Source organism: Calypte anna, chromosome 3 (assembly GCF_003957555.1).
Source record: "Calypte anna isolate BGI_N300 chromosome 3, bCalAnn1_v1.p, whole genome shotgun sequence".
Classification (NCBI taxonomy): Eukaryota; Metazoa; Chordata; class Aves; order Apodiformes; family Trochilidae; genus Calypte; species Calypte anna.
Window position 1 is genome coordinate 79,152,176 of NC_044246.1, and position 27,114 is coordinate 79,179,289.

General features: G+C 42.2%; 1 protein-coding gene across 1 annotated transcript in view; it reads right to left on the reverse strand.

Annotated features, from left to right (window-relative positions):
- The window catches only part of ELOVL4 (ELOVL fatty acid elongase 4), a 32,349-nt gene extending 25,012 nt beyond the window's left edge, over positions 1-7,337 (reverse strand). The window contains exon 1 of the mRNA XM_030447456.1: positions 6,975-7,337. Coding sequence (XP_030303316.1) covers positions 6,975-7,074 — 100 coding nt within the window. The 5' untranslated portion in view covers positions 7,075-7,337. The remainder of the gene's footprint in view (positions 1-6,974) is intronic.
- Positions 7,338-27,114: the final 19,777 nt, after the last annotated feature.

The following is a 27,114-nucleotide window of genomic DNA, read 5'->3' on the forward strand; positions in this document are numbered from 1 at the left end:
ACTTCACTCATCCCAACACTCTTTTAAAGCTAAAGCTCTCATTCTTTCTATAGCCACTTCTTTTTTACCAAATGATCTGTCATTTAGCTCCATTCTTTGAGGGCATTCATGTTTAGCCCCATTTACCTTACCTCAAAAAACTCTGCAGTTTCCACAAGGTTCCACCCCCCCCATTTGCATCCTAGCAAATTCTTCCTTCCAAAGTAGTTATCTCCCTGTCTGCTTGGTGCCTTTTCATTGATTCACCTTTCACTTCACCCTTCATCCAAGTGCTCCCTTAATCCTTTCCATGTGAATTGAATAATTCCAAAAACCTGACTGCACTGATACTGGAAAAAGCAGTCTCGTCTCACCCACTCCTTTTGGCTCCTGATCTGCAAGACGTCAAGAGGAACTACATCCCACGTTTCCTGCACCTTTCTCTTCCAATGGTCCTTATACAGCTTCAGTGGTCCTTACACAGCTTTTGACAATCTTTTGTAGTTCACAGAATAGTGTAGCATAACTGCCTTGAGTACAGCATCTTCTGGTCTGCCATAGCTATAACCATAGCTCTGCTAACATGCCTCTTCACCCCTAGCACAGCATCAACACAGAATGACAACCATGGTCAACTTCTACTCAAGTTTTTTCAACTAGAGACAGCAACCTCCGAGTTCAAGCACAGTGCTCAATCAATTTACGTAACCACTGGAGATGAATGCATCTGCTCCCAGCCATGGATGCTTCAGCTTCTCAAGAGTTCTTCACCTACCATTGCAGTTAAGTGGCTCCAGGGCAACATTCTGATTTGCACCTCACTAATGGCTTAGCTGAGAAACACTACCTGCTGAGAAGTCCACTACAGTAATTTACAGTGTGATGTAATTGTCAATACCTGGTCATTTGGCCTTCTGCAACAGGTACTTGAGGGTGTTGGTTTATGAAGAACTCAACATGAGCTGGCCATGTGTGCTTCCAACCCAGAAAGCCAACAGTATCCTTGGCTGCACCAAAAGAAGCGTGCACAAAAAGGACAAGGGAAGTGATTCTGTCTCTCTACTCTGGTCTAGTGAGACCCCACTTGAGAGTATTGTGTCCAGTTCTGGAGCACCCAGTGCTAGAAAGGCATAGGCCTGCTGAAAAGAGTCCAGAAGAAGCCTACTAAGATGATCCAAGGGATGGAGAACCTCTCCTATGAAGACAGGCTGAAAGAGTTGGGGTTGTTCATCCTGGAGAAGGCTATAGAAGATCTTACAGCAGTTTCCCAATACTTGAAAGAGACTACAGGAAAGCTGGAGAGGCACTTTTTGCAAGGGCATGTAGAGAGAGGATGAAGCGTAATGGTTTTAAGATGAAAGAGAGCAGATTTGGATTATATATTAGAAACATTAGATGTTAGGAAGAAATTCTTTGTGGTGAGGGTGGTGAGACACTAGAACAGGCTGCCCAGAGAAGTTGTGGCTGCCCCCTTCCTGACAGTGTTCCAAGCCAGGTTCTGTGGGACTTTGAGCTACCTGGTCCTGGTGGATGGTGTCCATAGTTCCATATAGTTGGAACTATATGAGCTTCAAGGCCCCTTCCAGTCAAAACCATTCTATGATACTAATGTCAAGCAAGCTTGGTTAAATTCTGTATAGTTTCCCAATCTTTTCCCAAAGAATCTGCTTTAAGAGCATTTGTAACATTTCACTCCCAAAGACTTGAATACATTCCATCTACACAGCCCTAAAAGGTATTTTCAGAAGTTGTATTTTTGCCATTTCATTCAAACATTTTCTTTTGCTTCTGGAATATGCCACTGAGTATTCAAACAGAAGTTCATATCACATTGTAGCTGGTGCTCTTTAAAGGCTTTTTTTCTGCTTCATCCCTTTATTGGAGCTAAGAGTTGTAGGTAATTACCTGCAACTCCTCCTCCATTTTAATCTTTAACTCATAATTCATTTCCCTGTCCACAGTATTAGCTTTGCTTCAGGCTACTCCCTCAAGTTTGTGTTTTTGAAACCTGGTGATCCAAAATCTCTAAGCAGATATTTCCACTCTAGTAATATACTTTTCTGAATGATGTTTCCATTTCCAAAGATACTTGGCATCTGTTTTGTTCTGGTTATCTGTCCTTCAAGTTCTGCAATCTGATAAAATCTCCTGGTGTCAAAACTTGGGTGGGATTTCCCTCAAACACCCAGCAAACTGAAAAAATGACAGCTCCTTTTTCTTCACTAATAAAGTCCCTCCCTTTATTGAAAGGCAATTAAATGGGATGCTTAAGGAAACAAATCAAGTAAACTGGGATGCTCCTATTGCTCAGTTTGGTAGCCAGTAGACTCACATGATCTAGCCTTTAATATTTTCTGTAATCCATTTCTCCAAGTTCTCCTTCTGCCACAGGTTTTTCTTTATGTTTATACTCCAAGACAGCCAAGCCCTATTACACTAGCTTCTCCAGTTTCTGGTGTGTTTCTTCCCATCTAATCCCTGTGTTTTACCCAGTCATGGTCACAGATTCAAAAAAAAAAATCTGTTCCCTTGAGAAGAAAATTGTATCTGCAAGACAAGTACCATGCCAAATCACTGAATGGATGCTCAGCTGGTTCTCAAAAAGTTTAGGAACACATTCTGATTTGTTTCTGGGAAACAGACTTCATGAGCCTTTACCTTACCCTTTGTTCTCTCTGCCCATCATGACCCTTTGAAGACCTTTCATTGGCATTTTACCTCCAGCTTTGGCATAAATTGTGAAATACAACAAGGTACTATTTCCCCTCAGACTAATCTCTCCCAGTGAGCTTCCCTGAAGCACAAGGATTCAGGATCCTTTGGCCCCACTTAGTTTCTGCATGGGGAAAAGAACAAGAGAAGGAGAAAAAAACATATTCTTTTCTCCAGTTCTGTTCCCTGGACTGAAAAAGAAACTGAACCTGAACTTTTTGCATGTTCTTAATGTAGTCCCAAGTCCACTCTGGGAAAAAAAATTATGCCAAGTTGTAATCCCATGGAAGCTGCTCCACTGGTTGACTTTTAAGGCAAGCTGCTGTACCTTTCTTGTGTTTCTCATCCTCATTGTCTTACACTTTTGCCTCAGCTGATAAAAGCTACCATTGATATTACTCCTCAAGAAGACACGATGCAGAAGACTTTGCTACCACTGAAGTGAAAGTTTGCATCTTTCGCCTCTCTTCTTTCCTCCTGATGGAAAAAATCTCTAATCTTATTAACTGAAACAGCTGTAAATAGTTGCTGTTCCAAAGCAGTCCCACGTGGCCTGGGATGGCCCTACCTCCTTTTAACTTTGAGCTCCAAGAACAATCATTCTCACCCAAAGTCAGTCAAGGCTCTGTTCTTCAGCTCAATACATTCGAAATTACTAGTTCCTCTAAAATAAGTATTTTTGATACAAGGTTTCACAAATGCCCTTTTTGAGCCACAGCCACCTACTCCTTTTCCGCAACAACCAATTAATTCTTTACACCTGTTTTGAGATTTCCACATTCTTCTTTCCTGGACTGTGTCCTGAGCTATACATCTTAATAGTTCCCCCAGATTCAGCCTGGAACCTCCCTTTAAGTCACTTGCTCAGTCATCTAATCATACCCTTAATCCTTCCTGGCAGATCTAACCCCAATCAGCTATCCAAGCTGAGAGAAAGAAGGAAGCCCTGCCCTATGTATTACATGTAACTGGTCCCTTATAGAAATAATAGCATGGAATTCCTAGATCAACTTTCCTGATAGTAACTGTTCCACCAACCACCTTTTTTCCTTCTGATGACCACTAAGATCACGTTTCTTTTCCTTTCTACTTCTCTTTTTTGTTTATATATCTTCTTATTATATCTTCCTATATCTTCACCCTTTTCAGGCTACAGTAGAATTTAGGCTTTCATTACAGGGTTCTCAAAAAATAGTCACAGAAGGCAGAAAAAAAGAGTAGGCTTTCAACAAATCAACAAGCAAACCCATTAAGCTAAAACTGCTAATGTATTTGATAACATATTTAGGGGAAAAGTCACAGAATACCGTTGTCATTCACAGACACAAGATTTTTTAAAAATGAATCAAACAAACCAGCTTTAGATAGCATGCTTAATGCTTAAAAAATGTGACATCATTAAAAAAAAAAGCCAGTTAGGCTCATCATACACTTGGTCTTTTGGGGTTCGTTTTGATTTCAGAAAAATTTGGTAGCTTTTTAAATAGCACAAAGCAGAGAATAAGCTTTTTAAATTGCACAAAGCAAAGGTGAAATCTTTACAGCACAAAAAATAAAGCAGCACAAGACTCAGTGGAAAGCTCTGACACAGTTCTACACAAGACTCATCACAGGAGACTGGGACAGTGCTAGAAAACACCTGCTGGCAGGACAGTGCTGCTGAAGACTGAGCACAGAGCTAAAGATAGACTTGGGTGTCCAATAACAAATAAAAGAGCGAACTGGAAAAAATAAGTAAATTTGGTTTTATATGAATGAGAAGTTTTTGTGTAGGAGTAGTAGTGAGAATAAAATTTCTTCACATTTTATTGTGTAATTTTGCTGTGTAGTAGTGTTTCAGTATGATTTATTGTGTAATGCTATTGCATAGCATCATTTGTTGAGCAACTTTGCTGCGTGGTTTTTTATTTAATGATATTGAACGTTAGGCAATGGTCCTGCATGCCATAATTTGTGTTTTCTGTTGAGCAACATCACTGCCATAGTTCTTGACACAAAGATGAATTGCATGAATTCTCTTAATGATGCTGAATTCATTACTTTAACATATATTCACTCAGATGGCAAACAGAGACAATTTTTTTTTTTTTTTTAACAAAGACACATGCAGAAAAGCAGCAAAGTGATCAGGTATTTAAGCAGAACTTAGGGAATTAAGATTTGATTTAATTAAAAAGCAACACAGCATTCCCTCACAAATTACACTTTTTTATCCAGAGCTACTGGATAAAGTTGTAACTACAATTGTAACTACATTGTGTGCTATTGTACAATCCTGATGTCCATAGCTGACTGTAAAAAACTATAAGAAAACCTTGTTTTACAAGGGTAATAAAATTAACACACTTTTGATGCGACTTAGGCTCTATCCAAAACTATCCTTGCAGGGATCCACTTAAATCCAGAACCTGAACAAGAAACTCTACATCTGCAAAATGCAACTGATTGCTTCATGAGAGTGGAATCTTAACAGCAACTGAACTCAGAGCAGAAATTTAAAATTTTGTATTAGCAAATTAATAAAAGACTTAAGGATAGCTAAGATGCCATCACAATGTCACCCTACTACTATTGCTTAACATTCTCCAAAGCAGCAGGAGGAAGAACTAAGAGTTTGTTCTAGATTCAGTATTAATGTAAGTTACTTATCTTTACATTCCTTGCATAAACTTGTCTTGTCATCCTCCTTTTCCTCCAGTCATTTTTGCTTACAACTAACATGGTTTATATACAGCCTTCACTGGCACATTTGAAGTTAATGAAACTTAATCAGAACTCTTTTTCCAACCAAATCAAGTATCCCATAAAGATTATCAGCTTTGTACCTACATCTATTTTATATCCATTTGAAAATGCTATTGATTACCTAGAATAGGATCTCTTTCATGCACTACCTGGCAGCCTATGAACAATTGTATGTTGCAAGAGGAAGAGAAAGAGCAAGCACCAGTAGATTACAATGTAGTGCTGCTGCAAGCATTTTTGATCTCGTATTCCAGGAGGTTTTAAAAACAGAAGAAGCAGGCTTAATTTTTAAAATATGGCCAAAAAAAAAACCCCAAACAACAAACAGAAGATAAGCTGGGAAGAGAAATTGTGAAAAAAGTGAGCTCCCTCCTTCTATAACATAAGATTAATTTGTTATCTGACAGATGGCAGAAGGGAGGGGGGTGGAAAAGATTGCTGATGCAGTGAGCTTCCCGGCTGTAATGAAGGCCGCGCTTTCTCACTTATCATATGGCCACAAAATACATCCATAGGTGCATTCACTCCACAGTTTTGCTCCATATATTTCTAGGTTTAAATCAAGATAGCCTAAACCTCATCGTTGTGTGGGAAAAAAATGAAGAAAACATCCAGAGAAGTGATTCTTCTGTCAACTGCCCAGGGCTACTGACAACAGCAACTGTGAAAGTTGCGACTCTGTGTTTGACCAACTCATTGTGTCTGACCAACAAGAGAGATGTTCAGGCTGACCAACACTTCCACAGCTACTGGCCATTGTGGCAAGTTACCACCTCGTTTACTGTCCCAGTACTGAAAGCTGCTTTTCCACATTTCTCCATATTCCAAAGAAATTTTTTCTCTTCCTTCAGCATCTTCCACGCTGTAGCCATGGGGTGCCAGTACCAAAATGGAGCACATTGAAAATGGAAAACAGCAGAACCAACCCAAATGCACTTAAACATAGAAAGAAAAGCTTCTGCACTGACGGACACAACCATTTCCTCATTTAGTTTGCTGAACTCCACGCGATGCTGTCACAGGACTCCCACCTGCCGCAGAAGCCAAAGGCTGCCTCAGCTTCAGCAGGAATTACCCAGGGCCTCAGGTACCTCTCAAACCTGATTCCCGTGCGACCACCCCAAGGCCCGCTGCTGCGGTGAGAGGCGGCCCGAGGAACGACACCTCCGGGATGAGGGTTTCCACCACCTCCAGCCCGTGACACCCTCACCTTGCCACCAAGAGATGTCCCACGCACCCCGAGCCATTACACGGGATTAAGGGAAATAAACAAGCAAAGCTCCCCAGAACACCCAGAAGGACGAGGAGGAGAAGCGGGTGCGGAGGGGCCTGCCTCCCCACCGCGGTCCCAGGCCCAAGCCCGCCCGCTGCCTCAGCCCCCATCGGCGCCCGCCGCGTCTCCCGGGAGACGGAGCCATTTTGAACCGCTGCGCCTCAGTGACAGCGGGAGGTGAGGCGGGTGGGGGGGTAAAGGGGGATGCGCCGAGCACGGCGATGGCGGTGCCGGGGTTACCGGCGGGGCTGCCCTGGCACGTTACCTCGGATGCTCCAGGTCCAGCGGTAGAACTCGAGGGTATCGTTCACCACGCTGGACACCAGGCCCATGGCGCGGGGGGGCTCGGCGGCGGCGGCACCCATGGTGAGCAGCAGCAGCAGCGGCGGAGCCGGCAGACCTTTTCTTGGCGCGTGCGTCCGTCCCTCTGCGCCGGGGCTGCTGCTGCTGCTGCTTCCCTTCTACAGCCGGGGATGTGATTTAAATCTCTATCTCTCGGTATCTTCCCTCCAGACTCCGCCTCGCTCCCGTCACCGGCTCCCGTCACCGGCTCCCGTACCCCGCGGGCAGGGAGGAGAGCGAGGAGGCGGAGGCGGGCGGGATGGAGGAGGGGGGATGGAGAAGGGGAGGGGGAAGGGAGAGTAAGGGGGAAAGCCCGGCTCGGCGGCCGCGGCTCTGCAACAGCCTCCGCAGCGCCCGGTGCGGTGCGGTGCGGTGCGATGCGGTGCGGTGGAGTCACGTGACCCCCGCCTGGCTGCCCGCCGGCCGCTGCCCCGCGGGGTGCGCAGCCCGGGCCGGCCCCAGCGCGCAGGCGCAGTGCGGGCGCCCATCCGCCGCCCGGCTGAGGGGAACAGGTGCGGGGCGGCTGGGCCGGACCTGGGAGCTCCCTTGGGGATCTCTCTCCTCTCTTAGCGGGCGTCCGAATCGGAAAAGAAGTGCTTGTTACTTCAGTTTGCCTTTTATTTTCAAAGAGTTTTCTTTTTACCAGACGAGGGGATAAATGTTCCCATCAACTTTTATTTCCTTTCTTCCTTTTCTCTTGTTAGCGGTTTTGGGGTTTAATTCCTCTCTCCTTTCCCTCTCGCTATCCCTCGCTCATCTTACCTCAAGCTACGCATACTCATGTGGTGTTTTTTGGGCTGACCACGCCGAGCAGCCTCCGCTACCATCCCTTGCCCTCCCGGCACTGCTCCCGCCATCTCCCTGCCCCACCGGCGGCGGGCAGGGCCATTTCCCTCTGACCAGCAACTTGACCAAGCCCCTCCAGGGGCCACCCAGGTGCCTTTCGCACACGCCATCTCCTGGACCTCAGCCTTTATGGCCGCTTCATGGCGTGGAGAGGTTCGTCTGCCCGGATCGAGGCTAAAGGGCTGAAGGAGATGGAGCTTCTGTGACAAAGGCCGGCATGGCTACAGATGCAGTCCTCGTTTGTCCGTCCTGCACCTCCCGTTACCGCCCCAACAAACTCCTCTGCTCAGTGTGGGCACATCAGCTGCTCCTCACACCCTTTGCCTCTTATCTCCTTCTGCCACCTCGTGTCTCTCTCCCTCTCCCACCATCCACACATGTGTGCGGGTGGCTGCATGACACCCTCTGGATCGGTTTCCTCACTGAGGGACAGGAGGGGAGCTGCTCCACCCGAACTGCGAGTTTTCCTCCCAGCAGACAACAGGTCTGATGGTATCTACCTCTCCCTCCCCCAGTGCACCAGCACCTGTGTCACTCTTTGTCACTTGGTCTTGGTGAGCACAGCTCCCACTCCTCCTCCTGGCTGAGTCACTCTCAGCCCAGCTCCTGGACTGCCCCATGGACAGGAGAGGCACACTGGCCATGACTGGCTACTACACCACCACCAGCAGAGCTGCTACACCTGGAGCCTGACAACCAGCAGGTGTTTGGGAATAGGGATCACCTGCACAGAGAAAAGGAAGAGGACCTATGTCAACCCCTGGATGGACAGGACAGTCCCATCTTATCCCAGTGCTGCCTAAAAGTTGGAGCCAAAGTAAGGTTACCCTGTGCTGATGCATGGACAGCTGCCACTTCTCTCGTGTGAGAAGACACAATCAAAAACCTGCATAAATTGCACTGCCTTGACTTACATTTTATCTTGGTGACACTGATCGTGGCAGGAGGTCTGGGGAGAGCTCTGAAATGGACCTGTCCCTGGCTAGGGCATGGGGAACACCATCCTGCTTCCCAAGCCGCAAGCAGACAGTGTAGCAGTAGCTGTGGTTCCTGTGCCTCCCTCCTTCAGGTGAAACCACTGCATCAGATTGTGGGCAGTTAGAAACTTGACATGCGTTTGGAATCCTCTAAAGCACAGCTTCAGAATTTATTTTTTTTTAATGCTATCATTTAAATCAAAAGGAAACCAGAAGAATGAGTCATAATCCTCAGATTGGTACATGGCCATTTGCCTTGGCCACACGTTTGAAAAAAAAATGGGCTAATGAATAAATCAACATGGCAAAGGATTACACTTCCCTTCCTTGATGTCAGGCAAGATGTGGACTAAGCAGCATAACACCAAAACAAGGACATATTAATAATACTAACAAGTCTTGATAATTATTATTGTTTATATTATACCCTAGATATACCCACTTCTTTATTAAAACAATTATTTATTTGTTCTGTGGAAGTCTTTTTTGCACAATGGACATTGATAATTATTGTTTATAAAGTATTTACACAAGCCAGTTTATTGTTTCATCTATTTCAGATTAGATTACTTTTCCTTCATTGCAATTAATTCCTTTATATTGGCAATATGATTGTACATAGATAATTTTACAAAGCAATTATGTCTTCAGAAGAGCTACAACAGAGCTGCAGATTATGGAGAACAGTGAGAAGATGAAAAATACAAACTGTTCTAATAAATTTTAACTTTTAACCTGCAAGCATATGGAGAAGGCTTTGAATTTAGGTCTTTGAGGGCTTCCAAACACATCTCAGCTAGTTTCCTACATTTGTGCACCTAGGAGGATGTGCAGGTTCCAAGAAAGCTGAGACCCATGTCTTTAAAGAGTGCAGAAGAAGGAAAATACCCAAGGGCATAGCATTGAAGCAGCCTCCAAGGAAATGTGCAGCATGGTACTCAGAAAAATTGAATTTTTATTATCATGAATGAGCCAGTGTTGTCAGCTTTTGCTTGATAATCTACGTGTTTCTAAAGCTTGGATGGCTCAGATGGGCAAATTTGATCTTGGAAATGGAGGGTTGTGATTCCTGACCCCAGAGGAGCACACAAACACCCAGTGCTCCAAGGTGCTTGTGCTGGCAGTGGGGAAACCCGTGTGTGTGTGCTTCAGGAAAGGTGGAGAAGGTAACAGGAAGGTGTAGGACAGCCTGCCCCAAGGAAGGTCTCCTACCAGCTCCCATTTGAGGTCTGCTTATACTCTGAGATGCAGACCTTTTTTATTCCTTCCAGACCTTTTTGTAAAAAAACAGTTACATATCTCATTTCAGAACTCTTTCAAGCCATTTTCTGTTTCATTGTGACACAAACAAATAGCAGTAGAAACATTACAAAGTCCAGATGATCAATGGGTTTAGTAATGCATGTGAAAGCGTTTATTCATTAATTTCAGTGAAGCATATTCTACTGTAATGTTTGATGAATGAGCAGATGCTTTAGCACTAATTGAAAGTATTCCCACTTGGGTTTTGCTTCAGGTTAGCAATGAGATTGCTGTAAGAGGGAAGTGAAATACAGGCATGCTGGATAATATTTGTAAAGTGTAGTAGGAAGAAAGGAGTTGGTGTTTGTATGATGCCACCAGCAATCCCTCCAGGCAGCTCACCACAAAATAAAATCAGCAGTAAAAGAACTGTGCTTAGCTACAAAGAGAGCCACAGCAACCAGGAACTTCTTTGGTGAGAAACCATAAAAAATCAATGCATTTGACAGAAGATCTAAATGTTACACTGTGTGGTAAAGGACAACCTATTCCTTTACCAATAAAGAAGATATGCAAAATATGATAGGCACTAGGCATGGCCAAATTATAATAATTCAGAAGTGCTTAACTTTAGAAATGTATGTATTTTGATTAACCGTGGAACTATCATATTTTTTCATTTAATTCCATCAGTGTTCTCTGAGGGAAAATGATGAAATAATGACATGAATTTGCAGTGTATGGGATTTTGTTGTACAGCCCATTCATTTTATATGCTTCTTGCACTGAGGCTTCCTAGCTGATATCCCTTATCAAGACTGGGAGCTGTGCCAAAAAAAGCTTGTCTGATCTTTGAATCAACAGGTACAGGCTTAACTATATGCATATGCAACAGCACAACTGCTACCTGTTTCAGTACAGGCTGGCTTAAGGCAGCTTTATACTACACATGCTTAGAAGAGGCTATTTTATTTTTTAAAAATAATGGCTTTAAAACCAACAATGTATCTTTCAGCACGAATTAATTTTTTTGTTTATTACGTAACATGTTGTTAACTCCATAATTTGAGGTGGGGTAATTCAGGCACACAGGGATTACACAGTTTTTGCACAGGAAGTCTTTTGTAGGATCTGAAACAGGTCCAGCTCTTTTGTCTTCTAAACCGTCTGCTAGATGCCATCTGTCCTTTCATACATTCAACTGCATCAAAACAGGTTTTTTCCAAATCAAATGCATTGGAATGATGCACCAGAAAGTATCCTTAGATGTTAATACTCACTGCAAGCTTTGGCTGAAACCTGCCTTCGATGTAAATTCCCACCAGGTTCCACCATACTTGTATCTGCCAGCACCAGCACTGAAACTGATTTTTGGTCTGTACCACCGTCATGGTTTGAACATCAGCCATTTTTGCTGTGGCTCCATCTGAAATGTCAGAATTAAAATATGTTTAATATCCTGGTTTAAATGCTCAAGGGCCAGATCCATCAGAGATAATTACTAGTGAAGTAAATACAACTTCTGTTTCCACAGGACATTTGACATTTCTTTTCCATCACCATCTTCACCCCAGAATTTGCTCCTGATAAGAAGACTAGGGAAGTGGTGGACAGCTTTCTCCCAGGTGATGTCAGGTTTTATTCCCAAATAAATATAACTATGGCTTCACTCCAGACCATGAGGTTTTAAACGGTAGAATTAACCCCATTTGCTGCAAATCTGGACGGTGACTGTAATCTTTGGACTGCAGTGCTGGGCTGCATCCAGCTTAAACTGCTGCTGTTCTGGTCCAGAAGAGGAGCCATTAATCCAGTGCTTCCCAGCCCCATTCTGAGACATTCAATTATAACTAATTCCTCTGTGGGAGATTTTTTCCTAACCAAGGAGCTAATGTGTATGGGCTGTGAGATGTGTTGTATACTTAGCATGTACACGTTCACAGCTTTGCTTGTGTTCTGGCTTCCTTTTAAAACTTAGTGCTTAACAGGTGCAAGGATGATAAAAGCCTGCATGCCCACTACCCCGGTCTGTCTTACTGATATTTTTCTTACATGGTTTCTCATACTTTTACACAGCTAAGATTTTTATCTGCAGTGCTATCTGTCACAGCATCTATCATTTGTGAGGTGTGGCAGCACGCTTTTGCAATGAGGGCTTCATATGTGTACATGCTGGAGAAGGGCTCTGCCAAACTATCAGCTGATGTTTTGAGGGCACTATGTTGAAACGACAGCAACATGTATAGTCAGATCTGCAGCACGTCGCTGACTACCAAATCCAGCCTTTTCCATAGGTGTGTGTCACTGCTTACTGCACCCACTTCACTGGGTGTGTCGGCCTCCTGAAGGCGTGTAGCTGTTTGTAGGGATGATTTTGCACCTTTGCTTCTGCACTAGTAATGGCCTGAAATGTAGGGCATGGTCCCCTGCAGAAGCCGTTTATAGCAATATGCTTAGGTGGAGGGGTGCAGGTTACACAAGCTGTGTGCTATTACACTGTCTGCAGCTGGGACTCTGTGACTATGGGTGGTAACATTGGTGTGGGGCATACCCTTTGTCTGTGGGATGTGTGGAGGACAAAATTGAAGTAAAGGAGTTACACAAAGGCTGTGTCAGCCTCTGGGCCTCTGAACCTGTGCGACCTGATGCACACTCCACCTTTTACTCTGCCAGGGGGATATTCCGTAGATATGCACGCTCTTGATGGACAAGCTGGATGCCAGTCCTTATTAGAGGCTCATGTCCTATCCTCAGGAGATCATGTGGAAGTATTTGCCACAGGGTTATACATTTTATAAACAGCAGGTTGGCCATATAACACCCTACAGAGATAAGCGGGTATTATTAACTTCACTTTATGTATGGTGAAATCAAGCCTGGAGAAAAGCATTGCCAGTTCCAGCTCTTCAGAACTGAATACAGCAAATATATTGGGATGCTCTTTAAATAAGCTAAGTCTTGGCCACTCACTGGTATAAACCTGTGGTTCACTGGTCTTTCTAGTGCCATATTCAGGCATGATAAGTTAGGGCATGAGCCTCAGAGCCTTTGAAAAGAACCTGAAGATGGACTAGGTATTTGTAGGCTAGACAGACATATCTAAAACATAACATTTCCTACACTGTATAGTGAAATTCCAAGTTTCTTACAAAACACCTCAGAGTTTTCTTGACCATTCTCATGCAGTGGCTGCTCTCTAGTTGGCAGGGCTCTCAACAGAAAATTCTGTAGTAGTTGTGTGTGTGTGTGTATAACACAGTGGTGTTTTAAAAGAACAAAACAAGAGCAGGAAGAGGTAATACAAGCTAAGAATATTTCATTGTTGAGATCAGAAAAACAGCCATTACCTTGTAAAGGACCTTGAAATTGTCTTCTACAAGCTCCTGTCCACACCAAGCCCAAGCTGACATACAGGTCTGGGGATAGGGAGGGGAATCCCCAGGGAGGGCTGCTCTGCAGGCACATCATGCTTCCTGCTGGGGTTTGCACTGCCTGTTGCAGGGTGTTGTGGTGCTGGGCTTGGTGTTAGCCTGTGAGCCATCCATTCTTAGTGCAAGAGGCAATTAATACTCAGGAAGATTCCACCAGGATTGCAAAGCTCTGATGGGAATGAAATCGCCTTTCCCCAAGGCAGGAGTCACAACCCTACATGGCAGCTAAAGGGACTCCCAGAAGGGAAGGTGACACCCTAAACTGTAGTGCTTTTTGAAAGGCAGCTATTGTGTATGGGTTGGTGCACAAAATATCCACATTTTATCTGACATGCACATTTTATCAACCCTGCATCTTGCCACAGATCTTTATTTTGCCTCAGGTCTTGTCTAAAAATTTTAGGTCTTATCTACATAAAAAATTGCTTTTTTTACTGAGAAAGTGGCAACTGGAAATGTGAGGGAGTCCAAAAGTGCTGCACTAAAAGAGCACAATAAAATGTTTATAATGATATCGAGTATCTTAGGATCAATTAAATAAGACATGAATAAAATCTTTAATTTTTTTTATAATAAACATGTTGAATAATAAAATTTGGTTTTATTTCTTCCTAGCTTGGGAAGGATTTTTTCTTGGGAAGAAATACTTCTTCCTGGGCTTGTTTGGTGTATTCCCAGTAAGCTATATGGAAAGCAAGAGAGGTAAGTAGTGATGACCCTGTAGTGAGAGGACTTCAGGGAGATTCCTGGTGTGCTAGTTCCCAGGAGATGCTGCTTTGAAAGGAAAGGAGCCTGGAAGAGCAGGTTGATATTCAGGGACAACCTTCTCAAAGAGTGAGAAGCATCCACTTCTGTCTGCAGGTTATGATGCAGATGTGAGGAGGCCAAACTAGGGGACCTCCTAACTGGGCTTATATAGAAAAAGGAAGCCTACAGGAGATGGAAGCAGGGACTGGCTGCTCAGGAGGAATGGAGAAGGAGTGCCCAAGCATGTGGAGACTGAATTAGAAAAGCCAAAGCTTAGCCAGAGTAAAAACTGGTGAAGGACATGAAGGGTTACAAGAAAGGAGGAACAAAAGGAGCAAGAGGAAGACTGGAGCCAAGTGGAGAGATGCCCTAGTGATGAAGGAGATGGAAAGGATGAAGTTTCTATGCCCCACTATTTACTGGTAAACTTTGTTCTCAGGCTTCCCATGCATTTGATGAAATACAGCCAATGTTAGAGGAAGACTGAGTTAGAGATTACTCAAGCAACCTGAACACAGAGCCAAGCAGAATGCATGGCTGATATCACTGCAAGGCTGTTCTTATCTCTTCAAAAGCTGCAGTGATCAGAAGTTCCCAAGTCTCTGCCGAAGCAAATGTCACACCCATCTTCCAGAGGCCAAAGAGGAAGAGCTAAGGAACTACAGCCCAGTTGACAGTATTTCAGTCCTTGCAAAGGTTATGGAGTAAATCCTTTTGTAAGCCATGTCCAGGCATATTAATGAGAAGAAAGTGATTGTGAAAAAACTGCAAGTTTTACCAAGATTTACCGAGTCCAGATTGTACTTGACCAACCTAATTGCCTCCACAATATAATGACTGGATCTGAAGATGAGGGCAGAGCAGTGGATGTCATTTACCTTCAATTTGGCAAGCTTTTGACTGTCTCTTGCAGCATCTTCAGAGCTAAATTAGAGAGATAGGGACTAGCTGGGTGAATTACAAAGTGAGTGAAAAAAGGCTGGAGCAACAGGCTGACAGTGCTGTGGTGGCTATTTACAAGTGACTTTCTTTGGGCATTCATTCTGGGACCAGTATTGTTCAACATCTCCATTCATGGCTTTTACAGTGAACCAGCATGTCCCCTCTACAAGTTCACAGATGGTATCCAGCTGGGGGGGAGCAGTCACTGTGCTGGGTGTCACTGCTGCAGTGGGAGGCACCTGGACAAGCTGGAGAAGTGGGCAAATGTTTTATGAAATTCAGCAAGGGAAAATGCAGTCCTGAAGCTGGGATGGAATAACACCATGCAACAGTACAGGGTGGGGACTGAGACAGAAAGCAGCTTTGCTGAAAAAGGACCTCAGGTCCCTTCTGAACATCAAGCCAAAGATAACTCAGCAGTGTACTCACAGCAAAGGTGGCCAAACACATACTGGGCTGTAATAACAAGAGTGCAGCCAGCAGGAAAAGGGATGTGCTTCTTCCCTCGGATGGGCACTTGAGAGACAGCATCTGCAGTGATGTGTGCAGTTTTGGGCTCCCTGGGCTGACTTGGGCACACTGAGCCCATTGGAGGATCACCAAGATGGTCAGGGCCTGAAGAAGAAGAAGGAAAGGAGGGAGCTGGGTTTGCCCAGCCCAGAGAAGAGATGGCTTCAGGAAGAGCTTACTGCTGTCTGCAGCTACCTCCTGGGAAGATGCAGAGAAGACAGGGCCAGGCACTCCTCTGAGATGCTCAGGGGGAGAGTCAGAGGCAATGGGCAGGAGTTGCAGCTGAGAAAAAGATATTTAGAACCCAACCAAAGGTCTTGAGCAATCTCCACTGACTTTGAAGTTGTCCAAGGTTTGAGCAGAAGTATGGACAAGCTGATCATGAAATCACTTCTAGTCTAAATTTTTCTGTGAATCACCTTCAACTCCACAAGTTAAATCTTCACTCCTTGAACTCCAGATGTTAACTTTCATAATTTCTAGTAAGTTTCAGCACTTCAACCTAAGCAAACTGATAGTGAGGTGAGGTTGGTACCATTTCTCACATCATAGCTTGCACAGACTTGTGTATATACACAGACTTTCTGTGTATATAAACACTTTTGAAAGCTTTTGAACTTACTCTTAAGAACACAGCCTAAGGAAGAGCTGGGTAATGCACGATGATATTATTAGGGAGTAAAGCACACTCTTGCTAGCATGTTGCAGCTTCATTTTAGTCTTTTTTCTGTGTCTCTGCTTTCACTTCAAATTTCTGAGTTTCCATACCCTATGTAGCAGCAGGAAAAGAGACTGTAATTTGTACACCCTGGAAAAAAAGTAAATGTACTTATTTTAAGAATGTAAAAATGTTCAAGCATGCATAGGCTGTGTCTGGTAGAAAGCAACAGCAAGACAGAAAGTATGATGATGAATGGTAGATCTCAAACAAATTTTCCTAGCTGATAGCAATCTGTGACTATTTGATCTTTATTTGAAATGAGTTTTATGGCCATCCTTAAATGAAAGAACAGTTGGAGGTATTTCAACACCAAAAAACTCTGTCTGACACATTAAAAAGAAATTTCAGAAATCACAGAATATGCTAAGACTGTAGCTACTTGGTAGCACAACTTTCTGGAGAAGGAAAATAGTCTCTTGGCTATTCTAAGAAATTTTTTAGTATGTGAGAGAAACTATGGATGACTCAATTTATATGTGTTTTCCAGAATCCTTTAAAAAGGTCAGTTGTCAAAGTGTCTTAAAAAAAAGGTTGCTATCATGCAGTATAACAACATACATCAGACACCATGTAAGAAAAAAAAAATTAATAAAGAACAGAAAACTCTAAACACGAAAACTACTACCATACAGTCAAAAGTTAAGAGGTGTACGTACAGTATATAGTAACAGTCATTATACCAGCATGCTTTAGAGTAAGAATATCTGTAGGTAGAGGGCTAGGTCCAGGGGTGTATTCAAACTCCAGGGGCTATTTAGCTGTAGAAAAGAAATAATACTTACAGATATTTTAAAATTTTACAAAGTACAATATTGGTACCTAAAGATCGATCCCCTTTAGGACATTATCTTACTTCTGTCTTCTTACCTGTCTTCTCTCTTTTGCTGATACAGGGGTAAGGGAGTGCACCAGATAATTGTGCCAAGGTGCAGGTCCACACATCACCCAGTGCTAGCCCAGAACTGGTTGGTGGCTGCAGCACAGAGGTCGTGGTCCTCAGACCATGGTTATTATGCCAAGAAGCTTTTCATCCCAGCTTGGCTTCCCATCAAATAACCCCCATTAACTTTCTGCAGCAAAGCAAAAGGACAGTCATATCTTTTATCTCAGTGGCATGCAAGAGATTCCATTTCTCTTCTGTTTTGAAGTAAATATTTCTAAGTTGTTATGATAATTTTTTTCCTGCCTAAATATCCTGTTGCAGCTTTTCACTACCTGTTATACTTACTCTGCCCTACTGCATAGACCAGTCTATTGTCAATAGTCTCCATGTAGGTATTCATATGTTTTCATTTTGTAACCTCTTGATTTTTCACTGGATTGCAGACCAAGTTATTCTTATTTTGCCTGTTGTTATTATCAAGCATATATTCCAGGTGTTGTACAATTCTCTGAAGTTTTTAACAAGTTTTCAGCATTTTTTTTAGAAACGTGAATGCTGGATGTGTCCTCGGTATCTCAGAAATGGTCTTTTTTGTTTATAGCTGATGTTTCTGTCTGCAGTTATTCTTTCTGTTCTGTCACTTAACTACTTAATCCGTATAACTTAAGTTAAGCAATTTTTGCACCTCTACTTTTTTTCATGCAGTTCAGGTGCCTACAGAAGCTTTTTTTTAATGCTGATATAATTACCTTTATTGGTCAGATTTCTAATCTTCAGATAGCAAGTCTATCTATACATCTGTATTTCATAATACCAGGTTGATTGACATTTTTGCTTACACATTTCATTTTCTTTCTTAGGGAATCCTATTTCTACCCTTTTAATTGAGTCCTGAATCCATGCCATGTTAATGAGTTTTAAGTGTCTGAAATCAACCAATGGACTTGGACGTTTTCCCTAATGCACTTGAAATTCACGAGTGTTTCAAGATTAAAGAAACAACAACTTGAATATTTAAGAAAACTATTTAACCAAATATGTAAATCCTATGTTTTTAAAAATATTGCCAACATAATTACAGATCTGTGCCCAGTAGATTATTATATTACTTCCAGTGTTTCAAGTGTGATAACTTTACTTGGTGACTTGTGAAGTAGCTGGGTGGGATGCAAATTATATTGTTTCATGTGTATTCCATTTAATGTGTCATAAATTACAGGAAAGTTTTTGTATGGCAACTAAAACTGAAATCTATTCCTAGCTGTGTCTTATCTTTTTTTTCTGATATGTGCAAAAGTATCCTTGTCACTAAACCATATGCAGTGTATATATGAACTGTTACTGCCACTTGAGTTCAGATTCCCTATGAATATATAGGGTTTTTCCTTGCATGACAATATTAGATGAGTCAGACTATCTTTCAGTATATCCTAAAATGTAAATAATCAGTATGTCTAGAACATGTATGAATGGAATTTCATCCATGAGTGGAATGCATCCAGTGTATAACAGCTATGGATTATAGGATGTTTTAAAAATATCCTATTAATTGCAAATAATAACAGTTTATCTGTAATGCCATACAATGGGAAACTCAGGCCATGAAGATGATCAAAGGCCTGGGAAGTCTTCTATATGGGGAAAGGCTGAGAAAATATGGTTTGTTCAGCCATGGGAAAAAAGGCTTAGGGGAGACCTCATCACCAGGTTGCAGTACTTAAAGGGTGGCTACAAAAAAGATGGAGAATCCCCTTTTAAAAGGAGTCACATAGAAAAGACGAAGCGTAAGGGCTACAAGTTACTCCTGGGGATATTTTGATTGCACAGAAGAGGAAAAATTTTCACAATGATAACTATTAGCCGTTGGAATAATCTTCCCAGAAAAGATGTAGGTTCCCTGATATTGGCCATTTTTAAGATTCAACAGGACAGGGTGTTGGGCCATATTGTCTAGACTATGCTTTTACCAGGAAAAGTTGGGCCAGACGATCCTTGAGGTCCCTTCCAATCTGGTATTCTGAGTCTATGATGAATAAACTCTGGAACTTGCACCTACAGCAAGGACACTGCCCTTAACAGAAAGGGTAACAGCAGAGTCTTCAATAAGAATATCTTGTAGACAAGTTGGCTACTGGCGGTTTCAAAACACTGTGACGTGCTTGCATGAAAAATGCTTTGGCCATAGGAGGAGAGGCTGGGAAAATGGCGTCTGGTCCATGCTACGGGTAGAGACTGACAAGAAAATATTCCTAAATAGGTATAGTGTCCTATAATAATGATTATCTGATCTTACTGATGTTTCAGTGGGTACCTGAGGTGATTCCATTCCCTTCACCTCTTTCTACACCTCCTTTCTTTCTTCTAAACATGAGCTCAGCTTTGATGTTAAATTTAAATAGATTCTTGCCACGTATTTGATTTCCATGGCTAGAGCTTGCCATGCATTCAAAGAAACCTGAGCTCATGCCTGCAGGACTTGGAGTTTCCAGGTGATTCTCCTGTGTCATGTCTGTACACTAACAACACAGTGTAATAACAACCCACGTGTGCAATAATAGAGCTGGGTGCATGCTTGTATAATTTTTATTATGTGGCTGTCCAACCTGACTTAAAGGAAGAATGCCTATTATAATCATACAGCCGTATCATTACCCATATCATTCTTATGAATAAATAATACACAGCAGTAGTTGGTTGAGCAAAATGGTCTGTGATCTATCTCACTTTACTTAGTGCACCTGGGAGCTGGGTATCTTGTATGAACTTCAGGTTTCATAGCCATGGGGAGAAACTGACACTGGCAGAGGAAGGTGCATCCTACCACACTTAGATAAAAAAAAACATTGCCTGAGGTTTTCTGTCTCTACCAATAATATTAAGAGCCTAGAGTGGTGACCAAGGTGGGATATCTAAGATTTAGATGGCTAAAGGGAAGGAATTTTATACATATATACCCTTATACATAGTTTACATAAACTTCATCTCTTTTGAGCCAGTGTGTGCATTCTCTGTTTATATGTATACAAACAGAATGTGCTGTCCTGTTATGAATAAGAAGAATATTTTTCATGTGTCTAACTCATTCACCCCAGGAAAACCTGTGTGCTTTATAAACATTAATTAATGTGCCTTCATAACAATCTCATGAGGAAAGAATTTCCCCCTATTTAGAGATGAAGAAAGGAAGCCATAGCACGTTTAAATAAGTTGTCCAAGATTGCAGAGAAAAGCGGTGGCATAAATGTAACTACCAGAGGATGCCTCACAATCATAGCCCAAAGATAAGGTAATCATAAGGTGTGGCTCCCAAATCTGTATAAACAGTGTAACGTGGCACTTGCTTCCGCTCCACTCAAAGTAAACAGGTTGAGGTGTGGTGTGGTGTGAACAGGGTAATTCCTGATGTGTTCGCATCAGTCATACATTCAGCTTCGTACAGATATAGCCAGTCTAAGGACAGAATGACAGGGCAAGGGTCAAAGACCTATTCCACATACTTGAGACATTTGTATGTCCATGCTTTTCTGCATAATCCAACCATTCAGCAAAGAAATAGAATTTGGGAGCTTGCTAGCATAGATTATTTCGGTTCAGGACTGTCAAATGTTCCCTGACCCCAATTTGTAAGTGGGACACAGGCACTACTAATGCCAGATGTTGTTCACAACTTCAGTAGGCTTCACATCATGATTTCCAAAGTCATAGTCACTATGAATTTGCTGCAGATTTTTCTCCACGCCACCTTTCTCCCTTCCTGGATTCATCCCCTGAAAGCTATTCTTGCCCAACACCTCTCGTGTGTGTGTCTAAACCTACCATCATCAGTGTGTGCATTTCCAGAGCTGCAGGACAAATTGCATGATGAGGTTACCTCCCTACTTTCACAGAATCACAGAACTGTTATAGTTGTAAAAGACCTTTAAGATCATTGAGTCTAACCATTAACTGTATAATACTCACAAGTCCAGTGCTAAACCATGTTCTTAAGTATCACATCTACAGGTCTTTTAAACACCTCTGGGGATAGTGATTCAACTACTTCACTGGGCAGCCTATGCCAGTATTTATTAATCCTTTCAGTGAAGAATTTTCTTCTAATATCTAATCTAAACCTCCCTTGGTGCAACTTAAGACCCTTCACCAGCTTCATTGCCCTTCTCTGGACTTGCTCCAGCACCTCTATGTCTTTCTTGTAGTGGGGCCCAAAAACTGTACACAGTACTCAAGGTGCAGCCTTACCAGAGCTGAGTACAGGAAACATTGCCATATAGAAGCAACAAACACACAGATACTTCAGATGCTGTTAAATCAGTCCCATTAGTGTTTTTATTTTCCCTTCTTTTCTCCTTACTACTCTTCCTGATGTATTGATATTAGTACAACAGTTCACTCTCCATTTCCATATGTCTCCCTTTGTGTTCTACACAGTTCAGCTCAGTTATTCCAGCCAACAAAATGCCAGGTCACCTTTCTTGCTGCTGTCTTGGTTATGGTATGGTTTGGGTCAACTGCTGGTGTGGTCATCCGACAGCCAGCTCCTTCATACAACATCATCTGCTATGACACAAATTTGAATGGAGGCTCCTCATCCTTTTCCTGGAGGATGCAGGTGAAATTAACTGAGAGTTTGCATGGGAGAAAAAGTATTTCTCTTACATGACTTTTTTCCAGTGGAGGGTAGAAGTGATTCAAACACAGAACTAGGGATGGTTTTAAACTATCTTTGCAATGTGCAGAAATATAAGAAATATAGGTATAGTAAGCAAGACTGCCCATCTCTTCCTATATTTTTGTAGATCTATCCCAGCAGCAGATTGAGACAAATTAATAAACGTGCAAGAATTGTTCAAACAGATGCACTGTGGATCCCAGCACAGTTATATTCTTCAACCTGTGTTATTTCTTGGTTAGCTTTTTCTGATTGAGAGGTTTGGGGAAAGGCACATGAAACAAATTGCTTTTTGGAATTCCCTTCAGAGTCCAGCTTCTTTTCATGTTTGCCTAAAGCTTCCCTTTAGCTGGCAGGTGGCACCTCAGAACACTTCAGATGAGAAAAGTTGTAGGTGGTCAATGAGATGCTTCTGAGTGAATGTTTTCAATGGCAACCTCTGTAACTAGCATGTATTACAGTCCATAATACTCTGCTGAGTCACTTGGTAATGAAAAAATGTTCTTTGCACAAACAGGTGGAATTATGCTTATCTTTCCACAGTTTGTCTCTTTTTTCAGTCTCCAATACTTATGCCTTGAAGAACCTCCTGAGTATAAAGCAACTGTGATGGCATTTCTGGTAATAAGATCATGGTGCCATAGTATATGATATAATTATTTTCCCTAGAAAATCTTCCTTTCACTTTTCCTGTTATTAAAAGTTTTTACAAGTTAGAAAAGAAAAAGAAATTCTTAACATCATTTCTGTTTATTTATTTTGGCCCAGATTTCTTCAGCTTTAAAGACTTATACACTATTTCAAATGGGAATAAACCTACGTCATGTTGATAACAAATCCTAACTGGGATTTAGTTTTTGCTTTTTTTCCCCTCTTCTATTAAAAATATTTTCACTTGTTTCACACATAGTTTTTTTCTGCGCATACAATTGATTTTGGTATATATGGGCTGAGTACCATAAAAATGGGATTACATGCTTGGAAAGTGATGGAGAAACATGCTGCTGCACCCAAAACTTTTATTGTAGGTAGTTTTTTAAGATTCTTTAAAATCAAAAGTCTCTGATGCACAATATCAAATCAGTTCATAACATGAGAGTGGATATGCATGCCACACCATCACATAACACATGGCATGACCCACGGTCACCTGGCATTCCTTCATTCCTAACCCACGTCACCCTGAAATAAGGGATGTGGGGGCAGGAAGCATCCCTCATTTTCCCTGATTGCCTCCCCTTTGCCTCAGAGGAAGGAGACAGGATTTCTGTCTGTGTGTGCCAAATCTACAAGCTGAGTGTGTATTGGGATAATGTCTCTGACCAGATCCTGTAATTATCTTCTCAGATAAGATGATAACATGAGAAACATGGAAGAGTTCACTATGGAAGCTACAGCATGGCCAGGACCACATCCAGGTATTTCCCTAAACAGTGACATTTTCACTGCAAGCCTGCACATCCCTTCCATCATCCACTGTGCATCATGGTAGGAGCAGGTTAATGGGATTCTTTGGAGCAACAGTGAAATCACATTTTTTCAATTACCTTGTCAGTAAGAGAATAAAGTCTCTCTTGTCCCAAACAGGAAACATCAGATTTCTTCAACAGTGTGACAAGATCTACTTTTTCCAGTATTTTTATAGAAACACATAGACACATGTTGAGTACCACTTGAGAGTGATGGAATAGCAGCCTCAGCAATTCACTTTCCACCTGCTCATTTAATGGGTGACTTATGTGCATGTGAGGACCACTGATCACCTTACTGACATTTGGGAAAGCCAAAACCCAGACAGCTACTATTTCAGGGGTATTTGAGGAACTGTCCTATAACCCAGAGGTGGCATTTCAATGCCTGACTTTGTATGGCACTACTTTAACCAATTAATCAGAAAAGGGAATAGGAGTGAAGCATGTGGTAGCAGAGCTGGATCTTTATGCAAAGACAGATGAACATAAGGAAATGAATAGAACTTCTTGTTTGGGAAAAATTATTTGAAGAAAGAGATAATACGACCATAATTTTATGATGGGGGGTTGGGAAGGGATCCTCCAAATAGGATATGTTTGAGAAGAAATTGTCAAAACATTGCAAGCTGCTGGGGCATCAGATAGGAGTGTGCATAGAAACTTGATGAGAATTCAGTGTGGAAAAAGGAAAAAAAGGTGAACTAATGGTAACATTGTTGAACCAGGCTCCAGTATTAAAAGTGTTATTACAGACATGTGCATGTTCTTTTCCTGGAGGAAAGGAAAAGGTATGCCATAAAACTCCCACTTTGATGACTTTTAGAATCTTGTTAAAACAATGAAGAATGTTTGCCTGTGTGGGTCATAATGACATTGAGTCTCTTCAGCATTGTTCCCCTGTCACAATAGCCGTGCTCTTTTGAGCTGTTCTGTCATCTAAGAGGAGGGCAGAGGAAATCTGACTGTAGCTTCTCTTATGAGTGCAATACCCAACTTTCCTAGAAGTATGTTAGAAAAGGGACTGAATATGCTGTGTATACCTTTGGAAGTCTTTAGGGAGTTCTTCCAGCTCTGAGTAGTTCTGTAATGTACCTTACTTTCTTCTTTCTTTTGCTCTAATCTGTAATTTCTAAGGCCTCTTGAAAGTACTAGTTTACATTTTCATATGAAAGATTTGGGACATGAGACCTGAGTGTATTGGTTAGTGACTGGGTAGGTGGGAGTACTTGTAAACACTCAGGATGAGCCTTTACCTCAGTTCCCTTTACAGAAATGATAGAGATCATGCACTGAAACCACTTTCAACATCTGTAGGGTAGTTTTCCTTTGCATCACTCATTGTTAAGTCAAACTAATTGCTAATTCAAACATATCCCAGTCATCTCCTCTGCACACTTCTCCTCCACACTAGCTCAGCTCCTTGATCTTTGCTCCTACCTTGTTCAACACTCAGTCCATCTTCTACGGGTCCAGTACTTTCTAAACATCCATTGGGATTTCAGATGCTAATGGCTTGAAGATTCCAACACAATGTTAAGCTTGAAGGGTTCCTGGCAGGCTTCTCTCTTTGGAAAGCAATCCTTTCAGTGCTTTCTTGATCATACAGAATCTTCCTTTTTGACAGTCAAGATATTTAATTTGGTCATAACTAAATTCCCTTCTTGCTAATGAAAACAGGCACAAGCTTTTCAAACTAATTTACATAAGCATACACTGGAGCACCCTTTGGTCACATCAGCATAAGGAACAATTCACTGAGAATGAGGCTAAGTGACAATATCCTACAGAGTGATTACTGTAGCCAACAATCAAGTTTTCCTATTATATATGAACTGGTCAGAATAGGTAGGGTCAAAATATCAACGACTTTATGTGCTTGTGACTCTATTTCACTTGTGAAGCGTTTAATATCAGCAGTTTTAAGATAATTTGTTCACTTAGCACAACAGTCTTAAGGTCTTCTAAGATGTCAAAATCTGAATTTCAGCTTCCCAAGGGCAAAAAGGAATAAACAAACAACTGGAGTAGTTTTTCCCCTAGACAGCTTCAGAAATATGCACTGCCTTGATGACTTTGCTAGAGTAGGGCTTTTTACATTGGTAAAGAAGAGAGGTGTGTAGAGAAAGGACAATGGGAAATGGTTTAAAATTTGAAGAGGGGAGATTTAGGTTAGACATTAGGGAGAAATTATTTCCTGTGAGTGTGGTGAGACACTGGAACAGGCTGCCCAGGGAAGTTGTGGCTGCCCCCTCCCTGGAAGTGTTCAGGGCCAGGCTGGATGGGGCCTTGAGCAACCTGGTCTGGTGGGAGGTGTCCCTGCCCATGCACGGGGATTGGAACTGGATGATCTTTAAGGTCCCTTCCAACCCAATTCTATGATTCTATGATTCTATGATTCTATGATTCTATGATTCTATGATTCTATGACTGATTCTATGATTTGTTCTCCCTGGGAGCAAGTCCTGCTGTGATACATTTTAAGCATCCAATAGCTGGTTATTCTTGTGCCTTTGCTGTTACAAAAAGTTTGGTTTTGTCTTACATGTGGGTACCTATTTCATGTGTGGTGAAACCAAGTGTTACTGCAAGACTACAGCAAATAGATCAGCTCTTCCAGAAGGGCAAGTTCAGGCCTCTGGGTAGCATACCCTGCTGCCTCCCTACAAATGGGATGCATAGCAGCAGCAGCATTGGTAAACACTACTGTGCGGGCTGTAATCTGACTTCTGCAGGTAACTGCAGCATTGATAATAGTAACATCAGCAGTAGCTGAGGCTAAACAGTGACTACAGAATACACTGGGTACTGGCCATGCTGCCACGTCTTCCCTGCTGTGTTACCTCTGCTTACTGGGTTAAAGCTAAGTTGGGCATGTCTGTTCATGCTGGTCACACACCCAATGGAAAGTAGGGTGGACAAAGCCTTCTAATCTCTTTTTTTATCAGCATCACCTGTCTGGACATTTGCTAATTTCAACTCTTGTACCTCATCTGTCTCAGTGGTTAGCTCCTTTATGCCATTATCTTTTGGGTTTCTTTTTGAGTAACCTCCTTCCTTGAGAAACCTAGTGAAGAGGCATTGCTGCAGTGAGTGAACACAAGCACATTTTGCTACCCAAGCCAAGGTTCCTTTCCTAATTTTCTGCTCCTTTCATACCCCATCAATTAAAATAGTGAGCAGCTTGGCATGCAAGGTCTGATTCCAAAGAAAGCAACCTGATTTTTCATTATCAACTTTCTGGCAAGCCTGTGGGGTCAGAAGAGAGGAACTGGCTCTGTACAAATCACAATTTGCCTCTGCTACATCAGGCAATAGTTGGTATCCCGCTACACATTATGGGTATTCCTTAAAAAGTGCTACTTGGGTACCAGAAACAACAGTGACAGCATGGAGAACTGTGCAGGACAGAGCCCTGCTTCTCAGCTTCACAGTTCTCAGCAGTACCTGGGAGACCACATTCTCCCTAGGGCTGCTTTCAGTAACCAGGTTAGCTCATCTAAGATGAGCTAAAATTAAGAGCTCTAACGAGGATGTCCTGAAGTAGATCTTTTGGCTCTCGTGCTGCTATTTACAGCTGTGATAAAAATCAGTTACATATTTATTCCTAGTAATAAGATCTTTAA